A 25,362-nucleotide genomic window follows, 5' to 3' on the forward strand; every position below is an offset into this window, starting at 1 on the left:
CGCTGCAATCACTCCTGGAATTAACATCTCCATCATAAATGAACTCAGACTTCTGCGTTGCCCCCGTTATGTCCACCGGAGTACACGCAGAAGCTTCGTTTACCACCAGCAGCCTGAGCAGTGCATTCCTTCCATCTGGACGCCCGTCGCACAACTGACACGTCATCAGTGCACTGCCACCAAGAGGCTATTTCATTCCAAGCAGGACAGAAAACGTGGAGTGGATTACAGCCTACTCCGGCCCCTACAGAGACACTCCGCTGCCACCAACCCAGCACCCCTTGTTAAAATTGAACTCTTAAATGCACAATCCCTCAATAACAAGGCATCTTTTATTCATGACCACATCATCAACGAGCAGATACACTTCATGTGCCTAGTTGAAACCTGGCAACAACCTGAAGTCTACTCTAGTCTGAATGAAGCCTGTCCTCCTGGCTACACTTACCTCAGCAGGGCCCGCACCACTGGCCGCGTTGGTGGCCTTGCCGTTGTGCACCGGGTAGACTTTGAGTTGTCCCCCCTATCTCTGCCGGTCCTCTCCTCATTTGAATGCCTTGCATTCAAATGCAAATCGCCACTTTCCACCACAATGTTGCTGATTTACCGAACCCCCAAACCGAACTCAGCTTTTATGCCCGAGATACATGATCTCCTCACCACACTCTGCACAACCCCAGGGAATATCATCATACTCGGTGATTTTAATATCCATGTTAACAACCCCCCTTCCTACTCTGTAGCTGAATTCACTAATCTTCTTGACAGTCTCAACCTCACCCAACACGTCAATGCCCCAACACACTCCAAAGGCCACACTCTTGATTTGCTGATCACCAACTCCACCACCATCAGCAATCTCTCGGTGCACGATCTGGGCGTGTCCGACCATAAGGCCATCTCAATGGAGCTACCCACCCTGTCCCCCCTCAGTAAGCCCAGCAGACAAATCAGTTTCAGGAACCTTGAGAACATCAACCCAGTCACCCTGACTACTGACCTCCATCATCTTTCTGCTGCCAACCCACTTTCAGTCACTGAATCTGTGGATCTCTACAATTCATCACTCAGCACCCTTCTGGACCGTCATACCCCACTCAAGTCCAGAACCGTTACCTTCACACACTCAGCCCCCTGGTACTCCAGGGAGCTGCGTTTACAGAAGAGAACAGGACGTGTCCTTGAACGGCGTTTCAAGGATTCAGGACTTGCTGTTCACAAGCTAGCCTATCGGGAACATCAGAAGGCCTACAGCAAGTCCCTCAGTGACACACGGTCCCGGTGACACACGACCCTCAATCTGGGACCACCCAGCTCCTCTGCTGTTTTACGGACATCACTCAGCATGAGATTGAGGACCTCCTAAGGAAGATGAAGCCCTCCACCTGTGACCTGGACCCATTTCCCTCAGCCCTGATAAAAAGTCACTCCTCTGCAATAAGTCCCATGATCACCAAAATCATCAATCAGTCCCTCCGATCCGGCCATGTCCCCACGTCTCTGAAAACTGCTGTCATTAAGCCACTACTCAAAAAGCCCAGCCTTGACCCCGAAGTACCTGCCAACTACCGCCCCATCTCCATCCTCCCTTTCCTGTCAAAGGTGTTGGAAACGGTAGTTTCTGCCCAACTCCACAACCACCTCATAACTAAGAGTCTTTATGAGAAGTCACAAATGACCTACTGATGACGGCCGATGCTGGCTCTCCATCACTTCTCATCCTTCTTGACCTCACCGCAGCCTTTGACACCGTGGACCACCACATCCTTCTACACCGCCTCCACTCCTCCATTGGACTCTCTGACACTACCCTGGCCTGGTTCACATCATATCTCACCGACAGAACAGAGTATGTATCCCTGGGTGGTGCTAAATCGGACACACACTCTGTCACCTGTGGTGTCCCTCAAGGATCAGTCCTTGGCCCCACCCTCTTCACGCTCTACATGCTCCCCCTTGGTCATGTCATCAGCCAGCATGGAATATCTTTCCATTGCTACGCTGATGACACCCAACTTTACATCAAAACCAACCCAAACCCCTCTGCAGCCCTTTCCACACTTTCCACCTGCCTGGAGGAGATAAAGGCATGGATGATGACTAACTTCCTGCAACTAAACAGTTCAAAAACGGAAGCCATTCTTGTTGGCACTCCACACCAGACCCGGTCATCCACTATCACCAGCATCACCTTCTCCGGCCATGACATCCACCTCTCATCCTCAGTCACAAACCTCTGTGTCAGAATGGACCCTCACCTGACTTTTGAGGCTCACATTAAACACCTTTGCAAAACCTCCTTCTTCTATCTCAGGAATATTGCAAAACTCCACCCCATACTCACTCTCCGTGATGCCGAAAAACTTGTCCATGCCTTTGTCTCCTCCAGGCTGGACTACTGCAGTGCACTCCTTATCGGGATCCCAGGCAAGAACATCAAGCAGTTGCAGTACATCCAGAACTGTGCTGCCAGGATCCTGATGGGGGTGCAGAAGTACCACCACATCACACCCATCCTCAAATCCCTCCACTGGCTTCCTGTCCAGTACAGGATTGAATTCAAAGTTTCCCTTCTGACCCACCAGTGCCTCCATGGCACTGCCCCCGGTTACCTCAAACAACCCATCACCCCCCTTTCCTCCTCACATTCCTCCTCGAACCATGGGCGACCGCGCCTTCTGTTCAGCTGCACCCACCCTGTGGAATACTCTTCCTGTGCATCTAAGGGCACCACAGACTGTGGACTCTTTTAAAAAAGGCCTTAAGACTCATCTTTTTATAAAAGCCTATGGCTAAAACTGCTATTTTTAATGTCTCTCTTTTTTATTCTTTTATGCTAGTTTTAAAGTCTTTATGTTGTTTTATGTGCATTGTAGCACTTTGAGGTCATTACTTTGATGTAAAGTGCGTTATAAATAAAATTTATTATTATTATTATTATTATAAAAGGGTAAGTGTAAGATAAAGTGGTGATGATACTCTTGTTTAAATTAACTCCCGTCAGTATACAGGCCACCATACTGCAGACTTGATACAAGAATAATCAGAGAAACGCAGCCACATTTAACTGAGTAAGAAGAGTAGGAATAGTCCATGGTCTGTGTGAGAAGACTACAGGAATAAATAACTCCGCCCAGGACATTAAAGAGAGAAAAAGGCCTAGAAATAAAAATAAAATGAAATTAAAAAAAAATTAATACGCAAAATAACAAAAAAACTGTAAAGTAAATAAAGATAGATAAAAAGGAGAGGTTAGTCGGCTTTGTTATAGTGTCTTTTGGTGAAGAACACAGAGAGGGGCAACCTAACGGTGACAACAAACTCTCTGACCATGGAAACCTAGCGGTGATAACAGAACTGGTGCTCACCAAAACTGGACCAGGTGCCCGGGTGAACTCCATACAAACTGGTTGGCTATAACCAAGACGAAAATAAAATAAGATTAAAACAGCCAAGATAAGAAGATGGGGAATCTCTTAGGTCGTAAAACTAAAACAGAACTATTAGATGAAGATGTAAAAAAAGAACAAATGGAAAAACGAAGGAGCACAATTACAAGTACACAGTACAACATTACAGCCCCATCAAGTTATGCGAATATTTCTCTTCTCTTTAATGCAAATCGTCATGACAAGTTGTTGATATTGAACTCAATTTAATAAGTTTTCTAAACTTAATCTTAAAATAATCCATTGCCTTGACTTCTTTTGAGTTTTGTCTGTGTGGTCAATGTTCACTTAACTCGTCTTTAAGTTTTGAGTTAGAAAAATTAATGGAGGAGGAGGAGGAGGAGGAAGGGTGATATGATTTGAAAATCTACAGGCTACAGACGCCATTTTTGCATTTTTTTGATTAGAAAGAACAATAACTATAAAATGACAATACCTTTGAAACAAGGCTCTACAAAAGAAGATTAAAACGCGGTATTACAATGTCAACAAACCCATAGCATCAATTTGAAACAAGAAATGATCATTAGTTATGACTTTTGAGTTGAAACAGGTTTTCTTCAGGTTGAATTTACTCACATTTTTAAGGCAGCAGGTGAACTTTCCTTTTCTAAGCTAGGAAGATCAGGCCCTCGCCCTAGATCCTCGCCTCCTTTTCTTCTCCCCACGACTAGGAATGTTTTACAGGTAGACAGAACTATACACCTGACCTGAAGGTAAACTAATCCTCTCAAACAGTTTATTTAATTATGCTGCTTTATTGAGCCATGGACCTTGTCATGTCTCAACAGGAGGGATGGTAGCTATGATAAATAAAGTGTTTACTGCATATGGATTCTCAAACATTTTTGTACTACCTGCGCTACATGTGTGAAACATATTACACAAGGTAATATGAGACCTAAGAGAGGACAGTTTCCAAAACCAAAATTCCCATTACAAAATATATGTATGGACTTCAAAGAATTAAACAAATGTGAAGGGAAGAAATATTACTTGGTAATAATAGACATATTTATAAAATGGGTAGAGGTATTCCCCTGCTCAAACCCAGATGCCATGACAGATGCTAAAGCATTAGTAAAAGAGATAATCCCAAGATATGGCATTCCTGAAAGAACAACAATGGGACTCATTTTGTTGTCTAACACCATTTGAAATTCCATTCAAGAGGCCAGAAGAAGAAAGAGAAACATTAGCTGACTACTGTTGTGGATTTTCCTGGGGAAGGTAGGACCCAAATGCTTGACAATAAGCGGCGAGGCAGGAGTGGGCAAAACTGGTGTTTAATTAAACAAAAAGGAAACACAAGGCGCTGCTGAAACAGCAGGAACTCCAAAGACAAAAATCAAAACTATCAAAAAGACAAAAAATGTAACATGAAACTAAAGATGAGATACTGGGAACACTGGAGACACATAGGAGTGGTAAAAGGCAGTATGATGCGACAAGGCAGGGCTATATATATATATACAGAGGGGTGACGAGACACAGGTGAAGCAAATTAAGAGAACACAAGGAGGAAACCAATGACTAATCAAAAAGGAGGGAAACACGGGGAGTAACAGGAAATCAAAAACTTAACAAAATAAAACAGGAAACAGGAAAACAAGAAACATGAACAAAACTCAAAACGTGAACACAGGAACCACAAAACCAGAACCATCACAACTACATGGTACAGATGCTAACACATTGAGAGATTTCTTCAGTTAATTCTGTTCCAGACACTATCCTGAGTCCTGAGGATCCAGCTGCTAAGCCTGGAGACTGGGTGCTGATCGGTGTCATAAAGAGAAAGACGTGGTCCAGTCTGAGGTGGGAAGGTCCATTCCAAGTCCTTCTCACCACCGCTGAAAGGACCACATGGATTCACCTGACACACTGTGAAAAGGTACTTGGGTTGTCTGAGGGGACAGACTGAACCGATAACTCTTAGACACTGATCCACCAGTGGCTGGGGGAAGTCTGGGCTACAAAGGGGGTTCACTTAGGTAAAGATAGAGGACCGTCTCAAACCCAGTGAAGAGTTAAAGATCCCAGAGGAGAAAGTGGTCACAACAGAGTATTTCAATAGAGGTACCTCCCTGAAGAACCCCCCCCCCCCCCCCCCCCCAAAAAAATGGACAGACCTTGATTCTGTGGCTTACATGAACAACATGTATCTTAGGAATACTAGCAGTGATTATTGTGTTAACCATATTCTGACACAAAATTCAACACTCAAAGGCTCTTAACTCCACCCACAAGGGTGCTGACAGTACACATGACACATTCACATAAGAATAATATGATGACAACCCCAACAGACAATTACTCTTTTATGGGAAAAAGAGGAGTTACAAATCAAACAAATATGAAAAATTATTGGATGGATTGGATGATATATACAGCACAAGAAACTGGTAGAACCAGCTGCATCACATGTTCCACTGCCAGAACAATTCCACCTCTGACCCCTCAAGGTTGCAATGTGGCCTAACCCTGTTAATTAAATCACAACTACAACTAATCAATGTGAATCTCTGTGTTTGTGGTTTCCTCCAGTCAAGGACTCTCTCCCACCAATGACAACTACCAGGTAATTATACCTGTTTTCTATGATCAGGAAATGGCAAGGATGTAAGGACCCTTGAGTGGTGCTCCAGTACTATCAATATTACCGCTGATAACAGCAACTATTCCGCCTCATGATTTGCAAATCAGACTACAAGCAGAGCTGACCTCTGGTGGCTGTGTGGACACCAAAAACTGAGATCTAAGATGCCTCTGGGTTGATATGGTAGCTGTGTGATGGTGCGGTTACTCATGTCATTCCAACTCTTCAGAGTAAGAAATTTTAAGAATCTCTCAGCTATACTTCATGACAGACAACTGCACAGGACATACCACCATTCAAAGAGAGCCCAGCCAGGAGGTACGTTTGATAACAGAGTGTACATTGATGCTATTGGTGTACCAAGAGGTGTTCCTGATGAGGCATGTAATCAATTGGTAGTTGGTTGTGAGTCATTCCTTTTCTGGTGGTCTACAATAAACAAAAATGTTAATTGGATTAACTATTTGTATTATAACCAACAGATTTATAAATCACACCAGAGATGGCATGAGAGCCACAGCTGAACAATTAGCTCCAACATCTCTTATGGCATGGTAAGATAGACACATTGCTCACTGAAAGAAGAGGTGTATGACGAATCTTCGGAACGTTTTGTTGTACGTTCATTCCTAACAACACAGCTCCGGAAGCATCACCAGGGCCTTGGAGAGACTGACGGCTCTGTCTGAAGAATTGACTGAGAACGCAGTGATAGATGATCCATTTAAGAATCTCGTAGAGGATTGGTAGGTGGAGCGGAATAATATCCTCTCTCCTAGTCTCTGGAATCTGCGGATGCTGCTGCGTCCCTTGCACCAGAGGACTTATACAGCGCTGGATTGAGACCATCATGACCTGAATCATGTACCAGCAGATGGAGATGGATGATTATGGCGATGCTGAAAACATCTAATCCTAAGGACCCTGTACCTTAACGACACTAAAATAAACTACCCATGATGCACATAATGAAAATCTTTTGATGATACTTAGGATGAGCACAGTGAAGTTAATGTTTTAAGATTTTTCTAATATTTTACTATTTTTTCTAATATTTTACATGATACACATAATGAAAATCTTTTGAAGTTGATGTTTTGTGATTTTTATTCATTTTAACCATTCATTTTATATTTAATTTTTTTGCAGGATGTTTTATCTTATAAGTATTTTTTTTCTTTTCAGCGTTCACAGTTTAAACAGGAGGGAAATGTTGGAAAAATACCAAGGTTAAATTGTCGCAAAAAAATATTTACTCTCATCTTCTTATTAAATATTAGGGGAAAGGTCCCACAGATAAGGCACCGCTGCACCAAGTCTACTTTTATTATGACTCCTTTTATTATGACTAATTGAGCAAGGCTGTCTCTCTGTAACCATCAAAGTGAATGTAATCTTATTATTGCCAGTTGATTCTGTACTTGCTGTAGTGCATGTGTCAACTCCTTGCTGCAAGTAAAACTTTTGAAAGAGACTGCAGTGACTCTGTCATTCTTGATGAAAGAATTTCCGTAACACTCCCTCTACTGCTCCAGCTGTTATTATTTCTCCCTCACATCTGGGCCCGTGTGAGCCGCTTCAGCTTGGTCTGCTGTCAAAGAGTCCATATACAGATTGAGTGAATGAGCAACATGTAGAGGATGGAATGGCTCTAACTGTGATGGAAAGGTCAAAGCTCCAGTAAACCCTCCCTCTCTGTGTTTGTCAAGCTGATGATGAACGCTGTTTGCTGCACTCTTGTTGTCCTGAGCTTCTTTGCAGAGCTTTGATGAATAAAATGAAGCTGAAAGGATTTGCTGGCTCCACTGAGTAATAATGATGAGGACTGAACAAGTTTAAAGTGAATGAAGACGTTGACTAACCTTGGTTTGTTGTGCTGAACAGCAGAGAGCTCAGAACTAAAGAGAAATGACACTCAGGTTAGTTTGAGTTCAACTAAATCATCAAGAAGAGTTTCATTCATCTCTGGTTTCATTCAGATCTGAATATTTTTTATCTGATATTTTTATTGCTTGGAAGTTAACCAACTCTGTTCTTAGACTTTAATGATCCACAAGGGAAACTGTTTGGTCACGGTAGCTCAGTTGAACAAAAAACAAAAAAACAAAACAAAAAAACTCTTGAAAAGCACTAATAAAAAAGCAAAATAGGTCTAAGACAGTTATAAAAAAAATGAATAAATGCATAAATGATAAGAGCCAATAATATAGATAATGGAGCATTAACATGAATTGTGATGTTGTGTCTTGAAGTTTAACGCTCTAGTTTGAATCTAAAAGCAGAAGTTGAAGCTTCCTCATGGTTCTCCTGACTATGAACAGTGACTGTGCTGCAGGAATATTCAACAAACACACCACTTGTAGCTCAGAGCATAAAGACAGGTGTGTGTTGACTTGACAGTTCCACTGATAGAATCACTGACTGAAGCTGACCTGTTCCTTTCTGACCAGTTTCCTCTTTAAATGATTCCAGTTCCTCTTTAGACCTGCAGCTCGTCCTCATGCTGACTTGATCCTGACTAGTTTTCATGTCTCCTTCATCAGTTATCAACAGTCAAAGATTGTGGACTTACAGAGCAGACGCTGTAGAGACGTTTCCTTCATTGTTCTTCTCACTCGTCTGACCTTTTTTCATCTTTTCTCAGTGACACCAAGTAAAGCCCGCCCTCTTCCTCTGACTGGCTTCTTTCTTCTATTGGTTCAAACTCAGTCACAGATAAAGAACTTGAAGTAAATCTACGTTCAAACAAATCAGACTCCAAACACCACAGAGCCTTTATGTCTCCTAGAAAACTCTTCAACTAATGAAGGAATAAAAGGAGCTAAACATGAAAAGTCCATGATGGAATAATCTATCAAATGTATGTATGAGCATAGTTTGAACATGATTAGAGCTGGACTGAGATCTTCTCTTGATCTTTTCTCTAAGGTCACTTTACTGCTTCAGTCTTTGTGAACAATGAGGCCTCACTTGAGTGTTTTCAATCAACTAATGTGTCCAACAGTCTGACCTGACACCATCCCTGCAGTGTCTCCATGTGACCAGTAGAGGGAGATGTTTGCTGTCCAACATCATGTCCATCAGAGTGTCTCAGAGACATTAGCAGCCTTCTGAGGGGACACAGAGGTTACATCTGCAGGACCTGAGGACTGTCCAAGGTTGGACCCAGCAACCTGCTGCCACATATACTGAGGGACAGGACATCATGGAGGTGGAGCAGCAGCAGCAGCAGCAGCAGCAGCAGCAGCAGCAGCGGGACTGAATATCTATGACGTAATACGTCTATGAGATCAAGCTCCATTAAAGTTAACAAGGGAAGACTTTAAGGTGATTCATTAATTCCATGTGGGAAGATTAAGAGTTTCATTGAATCTAAAAAGCTGCCTCTGAAATAATGACAATAAAGAACTAACATTCATTGTAGTATTGTTTATTTTTGCTTCACAAGCCAGAATACAATAGTATAAGTTCTGTGTTCAATAACTCAACTAACTAAATCATTTCTATAAAGAGATAATGAAAGTGGACCAAGCTCAGATCCTAGAGGTTCTCCATTAACAGCAGCAAGCAGCACACTACCTTTACACAGTCCTACATGATGGAGACAGTTATTATTAAAGCAGCTGCTTCAACAGGACATGATCCAAAGATCAATGAACGAGGTTAGCCAGCACAGAAAGATTAGAAATAAACCTTTAGTTAATAAGACAGCACAGCATTGTCTCAGCTGTAATACTCAGGATCACCAGGATTATTAGGAATAAACTAAATGGGACTGTTTTAAAGGTTTAATAACCTTTCAAAATAAAACAGGAAATGACTGCCAATAAACACAAAGCAGTGACAGCAATGCAATAAACAGTCTCCCAGTCATTAATCAAATCAAATCATTCATTAGATGGATCAGAGGATCACAGACATTCAGAGGTCTCATCTATGTCTATCTGCCTCACTTGATGAAAATGACACATGTACCTCTGAAGCAGAATATCAGTAGCTTCTCCAAACAGATAGGACCAGAGTCAGATGAAGTTCACACTACCATTAAAAGACTAATTTAGAGAGAGTCCAGTTTTAGAAAGACTTGAAACACATCCAGATCTTTTTCAGACAGGCGTACTGTGGTCTGAGGGGCTGAGGGGACCAGTCTGAGTCCAGCAGCTGGACATCAGTGGGTGGACTGGTGGACTACTTCAGTGAAGAGTAGACGACCTCTGGCTCTGGTGGAACCTCTGAACACAGACAAATCAAACACTGTTGTTAGATCACAGGGTTTACAATCCTGATGCTTCCATGAAGACACTCTCTGCACTTTAGTTGTGTTTTGAACTGTCCAAGAAAATTAAGACATAAGACACAACCTGGAAGAGCTGAAATAAATAGCTGCTTGATCATGTGCTGCTTTATATGGCAGTAATCACTAATGAAAAGAACTGTTGCAGGTTTAGGACAACACCCCCACATGTCACAGGAGACGTGTGTTCATAAATACAGTCCAGTGTGGACCCTCCCATCACCACTTCACTATGGCTGCATTAATAACTAGAGAGTCAGCAGTTTCCACATGAGGTCTGACAATCAGAGACTCCAGCACCCTGACAGGAACTTCCCCTGAGAACTCAGCAGTGAGACCTAAAAACAGGAACCAGCACAGACCTCTGTTAGAGAATAATTTCTCTTCCCTATAGATAGTTTGGTTAGTTAATGTTAGACTACTGCTGGGGTCAGTTATCTGCCCTATTTTCTCTTTGAGGAACATACCAAGAGCAAGGTCCCTCTTTGGCGTCTTCAGTCTCACTCTCTGTCTGTCTACAGACACAGCTGTAGAGTTAGATGATAACGTCCTCTGTCCCTGGAAGACACTTTGTATTTCCTAGCTGGTGTGAATGCTTATCTTCATGTTTATGAACTATAGGAAAGTTCCTCACATGAGGAAATGAAATTTAAACAGAATGTGAAGCCTCAAGTTTGGTATTTTTGGAGCCAGACGTTACATGTCAGTCAAGACAAGGACACCCCAGACCTGCTGTAACTCTCTGTGAGGCCTTGATTTGTAGAACCCCCCCCCCCCCCCCCCCCCCCAATATATATTGGTTTTATTATATTTAATGAGCCTATTAAAGGCAACATCTAGTGTCCTTCAGTGGTATTACACTGTTCAGCTCTAGAAATACAGTACTACATCTCGTTGTGCCCAGTGTTGGGTATAGTTACTTTGGAAAGTAGTTAGGTAGGTTACTGCGTTACCATCAATTAAAAGTAATCTGTTACGTTACAGCGTTACCTGTGAATAAGAGCGTTAGAGTACTCATGCGTTACCAAACATTAAAAGCCGTTTGCAGCACCTCGCACATGCTGCAACTCAGCGACACACAGCCTCCTTTAAATGCACCGAGAAGTCCTGACAATGAATACGTCATTCATCCAACCAGATTAACTCTGCAGGATAACAATACCAGGGTGATAGAGTGGTGCTTCTTAGATACAAGATGTTTTTTTTAATCCTTTCCTTATCTGGAGAAATTCTTAAAGTAACGGATTACTTTTTAAAAAAAATAACAAAGTTACTGATTACTTAACGCACGAAACTAATGCGTTACGTTACAAGTTACACGAAGTAATTAGAGTACTCTAACGCGTTACTTCGTAACTTTGTAACGCCTTAACCACAACACTGGTTGTACATTCCTTCTGTACAAACCAACTCATAATATTCACATAACAGTAGCAGATAAAACACACATTCATTTCTTTTCTATTGCCGATTGAATTTGGTTCAAATTTGATTTGTGTTTGGATGAAATCCTGCTGCTGTCAAGTAACTTCAGTCTCTACTGTACAGGATGTTTTATGTTAGTGTCGTCTAAACACATGACAATGTATGCTGATGATACAACAATTTATTTAGCTGAAAGAAATATTGATGGATTAAATAGAAATTTAAGTGAAGAAATGAAGTTGGTTTCCGAGTGGGTTAACTGTAATAGATTAATTTTGAATGTGTCAAAGACAACTAGCATGGTTATTGGATCAAACCATTCGCTGCGTTCAAGTCCAGAGCTTAATGTCATGATTGGTAATCAATTGGTTGAACAAGTTAAAGAGGTGAAATTATTAGGAGTCGTCATAGATTGTACATTATCATGGGATATGCATATTAAGAGGATAATAACCAAAATTGGAAGCATTCTTTTAATGATTAGGAGATGTTCTAAATATCTAACAACACAAATTACTAAACAAGTCATTCAAGCACTGGTTCTGTCTCATATGGATTATTGTGCAGTTGTTTGGTCCAATACCTCACTAACTAACATCAGAAAACTGCAACGGATACAAAATAAAGCAGCACGTGTTGCACTTGTGTGTGGAACAAGGTCGAATGTATGTCGTATGCATGCCAATCTAGGTTGGCTAGAGGTTAAACATAGAATGTCATATTTGTTGATGGTTTTTCTCAGAAATATTATAACAACTAAAATGCCATACATTTTGTATAAGAAATTATCTTTTAGTTCAAACATACATAATTATTCCACTAGACATGCTGCTGGAGGTTATTTTATCTTACCTAGGGCACTCTCTCAAGGTACGGTATTATATAGAGCCATGAAGGATTGGAATGCCCTTCCAAATGATGTCACACAACAAAGAAATATGGTAAATTTTAAAATGAAATTAAGAGATTATTATTTTGAATGTAATTTCAACCATCAGTAGCCTATTTTTTGTGTATTTTTTGTGTATTTGTAAATTGGGTCCTGATATTCATACTTTGTGGTGGTTCAATGTAGGAGCAGGTAATATATTTTTGTTTTTATGTATTAATGTGTTGTGTGTTAATGCTTTGTAGATGTCATGATGATGGAAAGACCCCAGGAAGAATAGCTGCTGCAAGTCAAACGCTAATGGGGATCTAAATAAACTAAACTAAACTAAACTAAACTAAACTAAACAACTCAGTTTTTATAAAATTATAATTATCTAAAAATTATAATTATGTTTCTGTAATTATAATTATGTCATTAGATATATACAATCATTAGAGAAAGAGAAAACTCAAATCTGTTTCACCACAGAGCCTTTATGTCTCCTAGAAAACTCTTCAACTAATGAAGGAATAAAAGGAGCTAAACATGAAAAGTCCATGATGGAATAATCTATCAAATGTATGTATGAGCATAGTTTGAACATGATTAGAGCTGGACTGAGATCTTCTCTTGATCTTTTCTCTCAGGTCACATGACCGCTGACTGATTGACATGAACCACTAAACATCTTTTTAATATTGGACTTCATTTACTGTTGATACTTTAATCTGAAAAATAACTGAAAATAATCAAAGCTGTGAAAGAAGAACAAAACGTAAAGAGAAATACTTCAACATCCAGTAAATCTGCTCAGTTACTCTAAGACTCTGAAGTCACGTGATTTACAAGAAACTCTGCAGCCTGTGAGTTGGCGCATGCGCACTCTGTCCTTCCTATAAACTCCACCCTGACTGAACCAACTCAGACTCTGCAGCCTCACAGCTCCACCCACACGAAGTAGAAACAGAAAGTTGTGGATTTACTGATCTAACGTTGCTTCTCTGATATTCTCTGAAACTCCCGGCGGACTTTAACGGAAGCAGACAGAGAACATGTCTGCTGGAAGATCTGCGTCTCTCTGCTGGACTCTGCTGTCAGTCTGTCTGCTGGCTTCTTCCTCTGCAGGTCAGCTCAGCTCTACATTATTCTCTCAGTCTTGTTCTTCATGCTTGGATAACTGATATTTTTAAATACTATGAAGTAGTACTGACAGTATTTCATTAGATATGAGGCTAAAACACTGACAGCTGAACACACGGAGCGTCTCATTAACATATCATTTGCATATTACGTAGCCGGTGTCAACCTCTGGATCATAGAAGTGGAGCGATGACAGCTTAACAGGAAGAGAGGTTACAGAAGACGAATGAATGAAAGTTCTGCATAATTAGGGGCGTGGTCGCTTTGAGTGACAGATGAGGGACTGAACTTATTAAAAGAGTTGGAGTATGTCGCTCTTTATGTGAGTATGTAGTATGTTTGGGACATTAAAGTCAACCCTGGATCGCTATGATGAAAAAAGTGAAAGTAGTCATTCCTATAAAGTCTATTTTTAAATTGGTCTAATGAAAAACTATGTTTCATGTTTAAATCTAATGTTTTCAGTTTGCTTCAAAGCAAATGACACTCCCGGTGGACAATATTAAAAGAGACACTTCTACTTAAATGTTATTTTCATTTCAAACCAGAGGGTTTTCCTGCCATGTCTGCCATTATTGTTTCATTTCATAAAGTGTGGAGTGCAGGTGTGGAGCGTCTATCTTGCGCAGAAACTCTTTAAAACAAGGTGAGAATTCAAAATTGTGCTGTTGTCGTGCTGCATGGGCTTTCCAAGCACATTTCTGGTCAGTGGCAGCATGAACAACTGACATTATCTTAAAGACTGGCTTTGTATTGTGTGTGCTGTGCTAACGTTAAGGTTGTAGAATTCTTTTTTTAAAGTAGCTTTCTGTTTATCAGTCTATTTAATTGTCAAAAAAAATAAATAAATACATCCAGTTAGCCAAGAATGACCCATTATTTCCACCAGAATTGTGAATTAGATCTGTGTTGTTCCCAATTAACTGATGCTGTTATTTTTTTATACACTCCTGTAACTGCAGACACATGAGTGTGTTAATTGTTCATCAGTGTTAATTGTTCGTGTGTCTCTGATTTGCACATCATTCAATTGTTTTCACATTTATTTATTACGACACTAGTTAGTTATTAATTAGTTTATTCCAAAGTAAAAATTCTAATTAGATATTACAGTAAATATTAGGTTTTCCCAAATGAAAAAAAAAAAATGATTTGGAAAAGAGAAAAAAAAATAGTTTAAATCTTAAATTTAATTTGTGAAAAACTAATGAGTGGAAAACTCTACAGTCCAGTTGCCTTTTTTGAACCTTTTTTGGATATACCATGACCTGGATGACTGAGAACCTTCACAGACAAATAAACTGAAGATTGAGTGAAACCCTGAGTCTGGTCAAGTCCTTCCCTTGTTTCAAGTTTGGGAAGTCATGACGCTGTAGACAGACTTGCTCCCAGCTGACATGCGTCTCGTCACTGACCTGGGCCTTTTCAAATCTGAACTTAAAACTTATTTATTCAGAATGGCTTTTAGTACCCGGTACTGTGGTGACACTTTTATTTTACGTTATTTTATTTTATTTGACTTTTTTATTGTTTTCATTTTCCTATCTTACTTTTTCTCATGTTTATTGTCTCTGGTGTGTTTTTTCTAATCGTTGTTTGTAAAGCACTTTGGTTCACCTGTGGGTTGTTGTAAAGTATGTAAATAAAGTACATTTACATTTACTAGTCAAGTGTTGGAGTATAGTCCAGACCCAATGCCCAATGCTAATCACCGATTATTTTTTCGATTAGTTGACTAATCGGATCATATGTAAATTGAATGTAAAACATACAGCTTATCGCACCAGCATGAAGCTGCTCTTATATAGCCATCATTAGTTTTCAGCTTGAAGTGTTTAAGGTATATGCTAACTAAAAATAAAGACAATTAAGATGATAGTTCATTAAAACTTTAACATTTACAGCTATATGTATGGTAGCTCTCTGTTTACGAGAGTGAACAGCAGTGAGACCTAAAAACAGGAACCAGCACAAACCTCTGTTAGAGAATAATTTCTCTTCCCTATAGATAGTTTGTGTAGTTAATTTTAGGTTACTGCTGGGGTCAGTTATCTGCACTAAACTCTCACTGCTGAGTTTACCGAGACGACGGTCCCTCTTCATCATTGTCACAAGTAGAGTTGTCACGATACCAAAATGAGTTACCACGATACGATACCAGACAAAGTATCACGGTTCCAGGTGTTATCGCGATACTGCGGCCTTTTTTATTATTATTATTTTTATGAACTGCAATGTATTTGTACAAGTTATAAACACTTATTAATTACTTATAAGATTGAGCAAAATTAGTGGTGCCACTGACGGCGACGCGCCAGACTCGCCGCTCAGGCCCGGTGCTTCTGGTGTGGTGAGTGTGTTGTCTCGTGTTTGTGACTGTAAGCCGTGCGCGCGTCTGGGCGAGACAGAACTTTAGCTTGTTGTTTGTTTTGAAGCGAATTTCTATCGAAGCGGAGCTGTCTTCATGGAGTTCATTCTTGCCGGAAGAAACACACGAACAGCCAATCAGCTAACAGACGGGCGGACCCAGCGTGCAGAACAACCTATCATATCCCCGGACGTCACCAGTAACAGGCAAACAGCCAATCATTCAGCAGCTGTGTAGTTCGGTGGCAGTAGTTGGGTTTGTTTACAAGGGAGTAGCATGCATTGAGAAGCCAGGAGGAGAGTAGAGGCGGCCGCTATGTAGCGGAAACTGGCACCGGTAGTATAGTAATCCACGGTAGTACCATCGTGTAGAATTTCTAGTATAGTAGGAACCATTATGATTTGGCACCGCGGGGTACCGTGGGTACCGTGGGTATCGTGCAACTCTAGTCACAAGCCACAACGTGCTTCCTTTTCAGGTGCTCGTGCATCGCAGTTGTGCTGCCGTGGAAGGCAAGTTCTGTCTTGCAGATATTGCGTTGCATACTTTTATCTTTTGTTTTCTTAAAATTATCCCACACTTTTGAGCTCCGTTGCCACCGGGTAGCCATGATACCAGAGCCCGTCTGGTATAACTTCCGGTGACATCATGGCTGACACCGATTACCACTACTGTGCATGTGTGTCAAGGACAGTAAGGCAGACGCAGCAGTGGAAGGTGCCACAGCAGTTTTGAGAGAAAAACAAAGATTAAAAAAAAATAAACGATGTGTTGACTATTAAATTAGTTGCCGACGATTTTAATAGTTGACATAATCGTGACTAGTCGACTAATCGTGTCAGCCCTATAGCTACAGTACAGTAGGAGGTTTAGGATACGCGTCGGATTGTTTTAGAGGAAGAAAATTAATGAAAGTGTAATTTTCACGAAGAGCTCGAGGAAAAAGTGTTTTTACATGTTGCTACCCTCGAGCGCCCCCAACTTTATCATGAGTTGTCCATATTCTCTGCTCCTAGTGTCTCATTAGTCTGGAACACATTTAGAATCTACAGACTCAGACTCCTCAGTGTCCTCTGTTGTCCCCATTGTCCTCTAGTGTCTTCTGTTGTCCCCTGTTGTCCTCCGTTGTGTATGTGTGTGTGTGTTGTGTGTTAAACGTGAAGACACACAGTATTCATGTGTTCACCCAGACACACTGATCTTGAGCAGAATGAGACAGATCAGAAACCTTTAGTCCATCAAAGATCAACAAACACTGCAAACTACTGCTCACTTCTTGGACTCTAATGTCTCTTCTTTGGTGACATGAACAGTTGATAGTCCTCAGACTGCTCTAGACAGATGTTGGAACCATCAGTCGTCTAGAACTGATTGTTAGTGGCTCTATTCTTGAAGCTCATCAACAGTTACGTCCAGAGACCAGTGTCCTCTCTTTGGTAGCTCCTCCCATTGACTGACTGCTGCATGTTGACCTTTAACCTCTCTGCTCTGTCTTGTTTCCTTCAGGACAGAGATTCATCAGAACTGAACCTGGACAGACTGTCTCTCTACCATGTAAAGCTCTGAACAATGATCCTGTCAATGTTCTAGAGTGGACCAGAACTGACCTGAAGGAAGATGAATATGTTCTTTTATATCGAGATGATCAGTTAGCTCCAGCACACCAGCATCCATCATATAAGAACCGAGTGGATCTACAGGACAGACAGATGAAGGATGGAGACGTGTCTCTGATTCTGAAGAATGTGAAGATAGAGGACAGTGGAACATACGAGTGTCGTGTTGAAACTAAATCAAACCGCAGGAAGAGAAGCTTTTTGGATTCTGACCCCATCAGCACCATCAGACTGGATGTAGTTCCACCAGGTGAGTGAGTAGAGTTGAGTTTGTGTCTTTGTCTCTGATAAGAGTTGAAGCTGAACTCTGAGTGTCCTGCTGCTGTTTCTTGAGGACAGACAGGAGTTAACAATGCTGGACATCCAGCAGACATGAGCAACCCACTGTAGCAGCTGACCTCCAACACTCAGCAAACAGCAGGACTGTATCCACAGAGGAAGGACTCAGTGGAAGCTCTTCATTTATTCCTCTGCTCATCATTTTATGACCTAACAGCTCCAACACTGTAAAACACCTCTATTAGAAACATGACTGAATATTCTGTTAACTAGTAAAATGTGTCCTGAAGAAGAAGAGAACCACTAGGACTCTGATGAAGGCCTTCAGGTGCCAAGTCTTCTTCAAACCACTGAGCTGTCTAACCCAGGAGTGACCTGGATGATGTGCTTTAGCTTCATCAGTCTGTACTCTGTCTGATATTTAGTGTTCAACAGGGAGTCTGCAGACTGTTTCTTCAGCTTCTTCTATGTTTAATGTTCATAATATTCAGTAATCATCCTGCTTTGCTGTGGTCTTCTTGTTGACAGCAACAACAGATGTGGATGAAATGTTGCTTCATTCAGACTCATTGTTGGGACCATGGAGTCATTCATTGTGTTGTGTTAACACTTGGAACAGTAACAGTGATTATTATTGTTAATAACCATGTTATTGTCATAAAGCACAACAACATGTTGAGGCTTCAGTTTTAATGTTTGCTGCATTGATCTGTGTTTGACCTGAGGATGGACCAGGCATGAGATGAGCTGCTGACATGAACCTTCTCTGTCTCTGTGTCCTCACAGTTTCCCAGTTTAGCTCAGTGGAAGGGTATGAGGGGGACCAGTCTGTCCTGCTGCCCTGTGAGTTTCAAGCTTCAAACCTGAAGAACCTCATGGTGGAGTGGATCCGCCATGACCTCAGTCCTTCAACCGTCCACCAGCGTCAGACAGAAGGTGATGACCTGAGAAACCAAAACCAGCTTTACAGCGACCGAACATCCATGAAGACTGACGCTCTGACAACTGGAGACCTCAGCCTGAATCTGAGGAACCTCCAACCGTCTGACAGTGGAACCTACACCTGCTCCGTCACAGACTTTAGGATTGGATACCAGAGACTGAGAGATGTACATCTGCAGGTCAAAGGTCAGCAACAAACCAGCTGCTGTAAATACAGGCCAGAGGTCAGAGGTCATGTTGTTCTTTATGTTTCTCCACAGAACCATTTCCAACCTGGACCATAGTTCTCCTGGTTCTCCTGGTTCTCCTGGTTGTTCTTGGTGTCGTTGGGGGTCTTTTGTTTCATTTTCGACACTACTTCATGTTAGGTGAGTCTCTGCTACTACACTACCCATAATGCTGATGGTAACATGTGTCCTGTGGAGGAGACTTGTTCTAGCTGCTGAAAGAGTTCAGAGTTCAAACAGCTGCTACAGAGAGCTGAAGAGAAACTTCCAGGTTTAGTTCCAGAAGTCAGAAACTCTTCATCAAACATGTCTGCAGCACTTTACAGGACGCTTTGACTAGTTACCAAGGAACGAGTCAGGAAGACATCAGGAACAAACGGAGACACAATCCAGCTCTAATCAGAAGCTCTGATGTCCTCAATCAGGACCTGAGCTCTGAGCTCATGAGTCCAGGTCTCTCCCAGTCCCAGTAAAACCAGAGCAGAGGGTTAGGGTTCTTCCTCATCCATTCATCTGATTGGTTCCTCATTAGTTCCTGACTTCTTCTTTGGTAACTGCTCCAAATGTCCTGAAGAAGAAAACTGGTGTTCAGTCACAAACTAGTTTCCACTGGTTTGTGTCAGAGGTGTGACAGACGTCAGGTGAGCTCAGGTCACCTGGTTGATCCACGTCCTCAAACAAACTGAACAGTGAGAGTCCTCCACCAACATGAGACACATAGACAAGGATGGACAGAGACGTCCTGTTACCATCAGAGCTGCTGCTGCTGTCTCTACAGCTGATGATGGGATTTGTTGTCCTCTCAGTCTACCAGGTGGAGGTGAATTCAGAGGTGGAGTCTGTCCAGCTGACCTGCAAAACCACAGCTCACCTGCCTGAAGACGCTAAAGTGGAGTGGATGGACACTTACTACTGGAAGGTCCATGTGTATCAGAACGGCTCTGACCAGCTTAAAGACCAGAACCAGATTTACAGAAACAGAACGAAGATGAGTGAAGACCTGCTGAAAACTGGAGACCTCAGTCTGACCCTGAAATACCCCACAGAGAGAGACACCAAGACCTACACCTGCACCGTCTACAACAAGAAGCAAAACATCCTGATGAAGAAACAAGTGATGCTCAATGTCAAAGGTCAGTACTGTAGATACAGGTCAGAGGTCAGAGGTCAGTACTGTCAATACAGGTCAGAGGTCAGAGGTCAGTACTGTAGATACAGGTCAGAGGTCAGAGGTCAGTACTGTAGATACAGGTCAGAGGTCAGAGAGCTTTTCCAGCTCCTCCTGTTCTCAGATCAGTTCCAGCAGCAACAAGCTGTTGGCATCAGTGGAAGCACAGAAGGAGCCAGAGCCAACAGGTGAAGCTCTCAGAGATATCACATCCTTAATGAGCATCATGAAAGCAGAAGGAAGTTTATCAGAGACGGCGGCTCACAGCTCTGTTCTCCTGACAGATCAAGTGTTGATCATTCAGAGAAATCCACTGCTGCTCAACAAGTGACAGAGCAAAGATCAGGTTGATATGAAGAACTTGACAGAGCAACACACACTGATAGTGACCTGTTGATGGCTTTGACTGGATCTATACTGGAGTCAAATATTCATCAGCAGTAGATGGAACTGGAATGATTCTGACATAAATGTCTTAAAAGACTGGATGGAGGTCCATTTCTCCATGATGTGCCACAATGTCATGTTTGTCTGTGGTGATTCAACATTGACCTATTAAATCCTAACAAACATTCTAAGACAGAACAATTTATCAACACACTGTATAGTATTGGCCTACATCCCAAAATAACCAAACCAAGCAGGATTACCACCCACAGTGCTAAACTAATTGATAATATATTTATGAATTATATCACTAATCATACATTAAGCGGATTATTGATAAATGACACAAGTGACCTCCTTCCAGTCTTTACAGTTTACAAAAGCAATTATATGAAAAAAACATCAGATTTCGGTACAATGGCTCATAGTACAGCAGGAATATTTAGCAGAAACGGTATGTGCAACAGAAACGGTATGTACAACAGAAACATTATGTACAATTTACAGGAACATATATACAGAATATAATAAATATACATCTAAGAAACTTAAAATGTAAATAAATATTATTGCACTTTTTTAATTGCAGGGTAATGGGAGTGGGTGGAGGGGGATACTGTTTATAGTGCGTTGAGCAGTCTTATGGCATATGGAATGAAACTGTTTTTGAACCTGACTGTTCTGCTCTGTAGGCTGCGAAACCTCCTTCCAGAGGCCAACAGTGAGAACAGTCCATGTTGGGGGTGTGAGGGGGCTGAGGTTATGTTTTTGGCCCTTGTCAGACAGCGTCTTTTGGCAATGTCCTGGATGGAAGGAAGTGAAGTCCCGATGATTTTCTCCGCTGTCCTCACCACCCTCTGTAGGGACTTCCAGTCAGAGGCACTACAAGGCCCTGACCAGACAGAGATGCAGCTGGTCAATATGCTCTCTATAGTAGCTCTGTAGAAGGTGGTGAGAATGGGAGGGGGCAGGTTGACTCTCCTCATCCGTCGCAGAAAGTGCATGCGCTGCTGAGCCCTCTTTACAAGGGATCCAGTGTGTTTGGACCAGCTCAGAGTGTTCGTTATCTGCACCCCCAGGAACCTGGTGCTGCTGACGATCTCCACTGCTGAGTTGTTGATGGTGAGAGGAGTGTGGCTGGACTGCTTCTTTCTGAAGTCTACGATGATCTCTTTAGTTTTTGAGACATTCAGGATCAGGTTGTTGGTCTCACACCAGTCCACCAGATGTTTCACCTCCTCTCTGTAAGCCTGGTCATTATTGTTGCTGATGAGGCCCACTACTGTCGTGTCGTCTGCAAACTTCACGATGTGGTTAGTAGCGAACCTAGCAGAGCAGTCGTGGGTCATCAGTGTAAACAGCAGTGGACTCAGGACGCAGCCCTGGAGGGAACCGGTGCTCAGGGAGATGACACTGGAGACGTTTTTTCCCACCTGCACACACTGAGGTCTGTTGGTGAGGAAGTCCAGCAGCCAGTTACACAGGTGGGTGCTGAATCCAAGGGGGGCCAGTTTGTTTATCAGGTGCTGTGGGATGATGGTGTTGAACGCGGAGCTGAAGTCCAGAAACAGCATCCGCACATGTGTGTTTCTCCCCTCCAGATGCTCCAGGCTCCGATGGAGTGCAGAGGAGATAGCGTCCTCTGTGGAGCGGTTGGGACGATAAGCAAACTGGTACGGGTCGAATGTTGAGGGTAGTCTGGAGGTGATGTGGTCCTTTACCAGCCTCTCAAAGCACTTCATCATGATGGGGGTGAGTGCGACTGGGCGGTAATCATTGAGGGAGGAGGTTGTATTCCTTTTGGGTATTGGTACAATTGTGGCAGTCTTGAAGCATGTTGGTACCACAGCCTGGTGCAGTGAGGTGTTAAAAATGTCTGTGAGAACCCCCGTCAGTTGGTCAGCACATTCCTTAAGCACCTTTCCTGGTATGTTGTCTGGACCCGCTGCTTTCCAGACGTTGACCTTCCTCAGGGTTCTTCGGACATCAGCTGGGTCCAGGCAGAGTGACCGCTCGTCTGGGCGAGGAACCGATTTTATTCCTGCTGTGTTGTTTAATGCCTCAAACCTCCCAAAGTAGTTATTTAGTTCGTTGAGGAAGCTGGTAGATAGGAATAAGAATGATATTAAGCGACTATGGAATACATTAAATAGCTTTATTAGAAATGGCTCAAAGCAGTGTAACTACCCAACACATCACACTGATAATGATAAAGATATCACTAATATGGAAGATGTAGTCAACAAATCGAATATTTTGTTTTGTGAATGTTGGCCCTAACCTAAGTAAAAATATTCCAGCTCCAGCAACAGCAACCAACTTAACTGAAACTCTTATTGAAATAAACTCTAATTCAATGTATATTATTACCGACAAATTCAGGAATTCACCTTGAATTCTTCGGTAAGCCCACTGAAGGGTAGCTGCAGGGTGTTTGTGGTCCCATACAATGCGTTGCTGGTGAGGCTGCAGTGGAGGCCCAGCCACTTCCTAAGGAAGGCACTGATCTTTCTTTCAAGGGATTCCACTGTTGATATAGGGATTGCGTAGACGAGAAGCGGCCACAAGACTCAGCGCAGGATGGAGTGCTGGTAGATCCAGGCTTTGAATATACCAGGGAGGCCAGACTTGTCCACCTTTGTGAGCCAAGTTCCAAGTTCTTCCTTCAACCGCTGGATGGCAGCAGAGTCTTTCAGGATTGCAGTTCCTGAGATGGAGAATCTGAACTTATCTATCACTTTCCCCCTCTTCAGCACCATAGACCTTGATTTGGAGGGCTTGAAACTCATCCTTGCCCATGTGATGAGTCTCTCCAGCCCTTGTAAGATCCACCTGCTCCTTGGGACTGATGATGTTGTGATGGTAAGGTCATCCATATAGGCTCTGATAGGGGACTGTCGGACTCCTGACTTAGATAGGGGTCCTCTGCATTCCACCTCAGCAGCCTTGACCACCATGTTCATCGCTAGGGCAAAAACGGTAACAGAGATGGTGCAGCCTGTTATTATTCCTTTCCCAAGGCGATGCCAGTCTGATGTGACTGACCAGGAGTGACCCTGAGCCTGAAGTTGTTGTAATAATCCAGGATCAGATCCTTGATCTTGCTGGGAACATGGTAGAGGTGTGGAGCAAGCTCAACCAGCCTGTGCGGAATGGACCCGTAGGCGTTGGTCAGGTCCAACCACAGCACAGTTAGGTCACCTCTGTTCTCGTGGGCTTCTCTGATGAGCTGTGTGACTACACCAGTATGCTCTAGGCAACCAGGAGCTCCAGATATCCCGCCCTTCTGCACTGACGGGTTGATGTAGTTGTTCTTGAGGAGGAACTCTGTCAGTCTTCGGGAGACAATGCTGAAAAAAACCTTCCTTTCCGCACTCAGTAACGAGATTGTCCGAAACTGGTTGATGTTTTTCAAGCCCTCCTCCTTGGGAATCCAGACTCCTTCTGCACACCTCCATTGGTTGGCCACTCTACCCCTTCGCCAAATCACCTTCAAAGTCTTCCACAGGTACCGGAGAAGCTGTGGGCAACACTTGTACACAAGAACTTGGTGAAATAAAAACTTGGTTTGACATCAACAAGCTCTCACTCAACTTTAGCAAAACAAAATTCATGGTATTTTGTAACAGTAGACTTAAAAATCAAGAATGGGTGCAAATAGAGGGTGTTAACATAGAACGGGTTCATGAAATCAAATTTCTAGGGGTAATTATAGACGACAAGATTTGATGGAAATCTCATCAGTCATATTCATACTAAACTGTCGAAAAGTATTTTTGTCATATCCAAAGCACTTTCTGAATTACAGATCACTCCATATCCTATACTGTTCACTAATATTACCATATTTGATCTATTGCATAGAGGTTTGGGGTAACACCTACATTAGTTCTTTACAGCCATTGTTTATGCTACAGAAAAGAGCCATCAGAACAATTCACAACGCCGCTTTTCAAGAACACACCAATCCATTATTCATAAAATCCAAACTACTTAAGCTTCATGACATTGTGCAACTTCAATCAGCAATATTCATGTACAACGCAAGAAACAACCTATTACCATACAACATTATTACCATAGAAAATGTTTCAGGAAAGAGAGGGAGGGTACAACTTAAGGGAAAAATCAAACTTTAAAACTCAAAAATTTCACACAACAAAGGTAAGGTTCTCAATATCAGTTGCTGGGGTAAAAGTCTGGAACAGCCTGAATACAAAGCTTAAATAATGTCCAAGCATGAATCACGTCAAATACAAGTATAAACAGTTAATTTTCACAAAATACAGGAAGGAAGGGATTTAGCATTCACCAGTCATCTGTCTTTTGGAATCCCATTAATGTTGTTGTTGTTATTGTTGCTGTTGCTGTTGCTGTTACTGTTGTCTTTGTAGATGTCATTAGCGTTATCATTGTCACCATTACTATTAATATGAGTATTATTACAGGCGCATTACTTTTGTCATGGGTCAGTTAACATGGGTAGGACCATATAAGTATTTACTTCTTCGTACTCCTTTTTGAACATGTAGATCAACTTGCAAAAAAAATGTGGAACCATTTGTTTATTTGTCTAGGTCTTAATTAGGGCCTGAGC

The 25,362-nt window shown here is 42.1% G+C and overlaps 1 protein-coding gene across 2 annotated transcripts in view; it reads left to right on the forward strand.

Moving 5' to 3' along the window:
• The window catches only part of LOC311487315 (muscle M-line assembly protein unc-89-like), a 65,737-nt gene that overhangs the window by 34,279 nt on the left and 6,096 nt on the right, over nucleotides 1-25,362 (forward strand). The window contains exons 1-5 of one of the 2 annotated variants that reach the window (XM_084543551.1): nucleotides 13,588-13,763; nucleotides 17,653-18,012; nucleotides 18,828-19,169; nucleotides 19,244-19,351; nucleotides 20,017-20,343. In XM_084543551.1, coding sequence (XP_084399677.1) covers nucleotides 13,691-13,763; nucleotides 17,653-18,012; nucleotides 18,828-19,169; nucleotides 19,244-19,351; nucleotides 20,017-20,343 — 1,210 coding nt within the window. In that variant the 5' untranslated portion in view covers nucleotides 13,588-13,690. Of the gene's footprint in view, nucleotides 1-13,587; nucleotides 13,764-17,652; nucleotides 18,013-18,827; nucleotides 19,170-19,243; nucleotides 19,352-20,016; nucleotides 20,344-25,362 lie in introns of those variants that run through there. The other variant, XM_084543550.1, reaches the window with a different exon arrangement.

This window comes from Chelon labrosus (genome assembly GCF_963514085.1).
Source record: "Chelon labrosus genome assembly, chromosome: 1".
In the NCBI taxonomy this organism is placed as follows: Eukaryota; Metazoa; Chordata; class Actinopteri; order Mugiliformes; family Mugilidae; genus Chelon; species Chelon labrosus.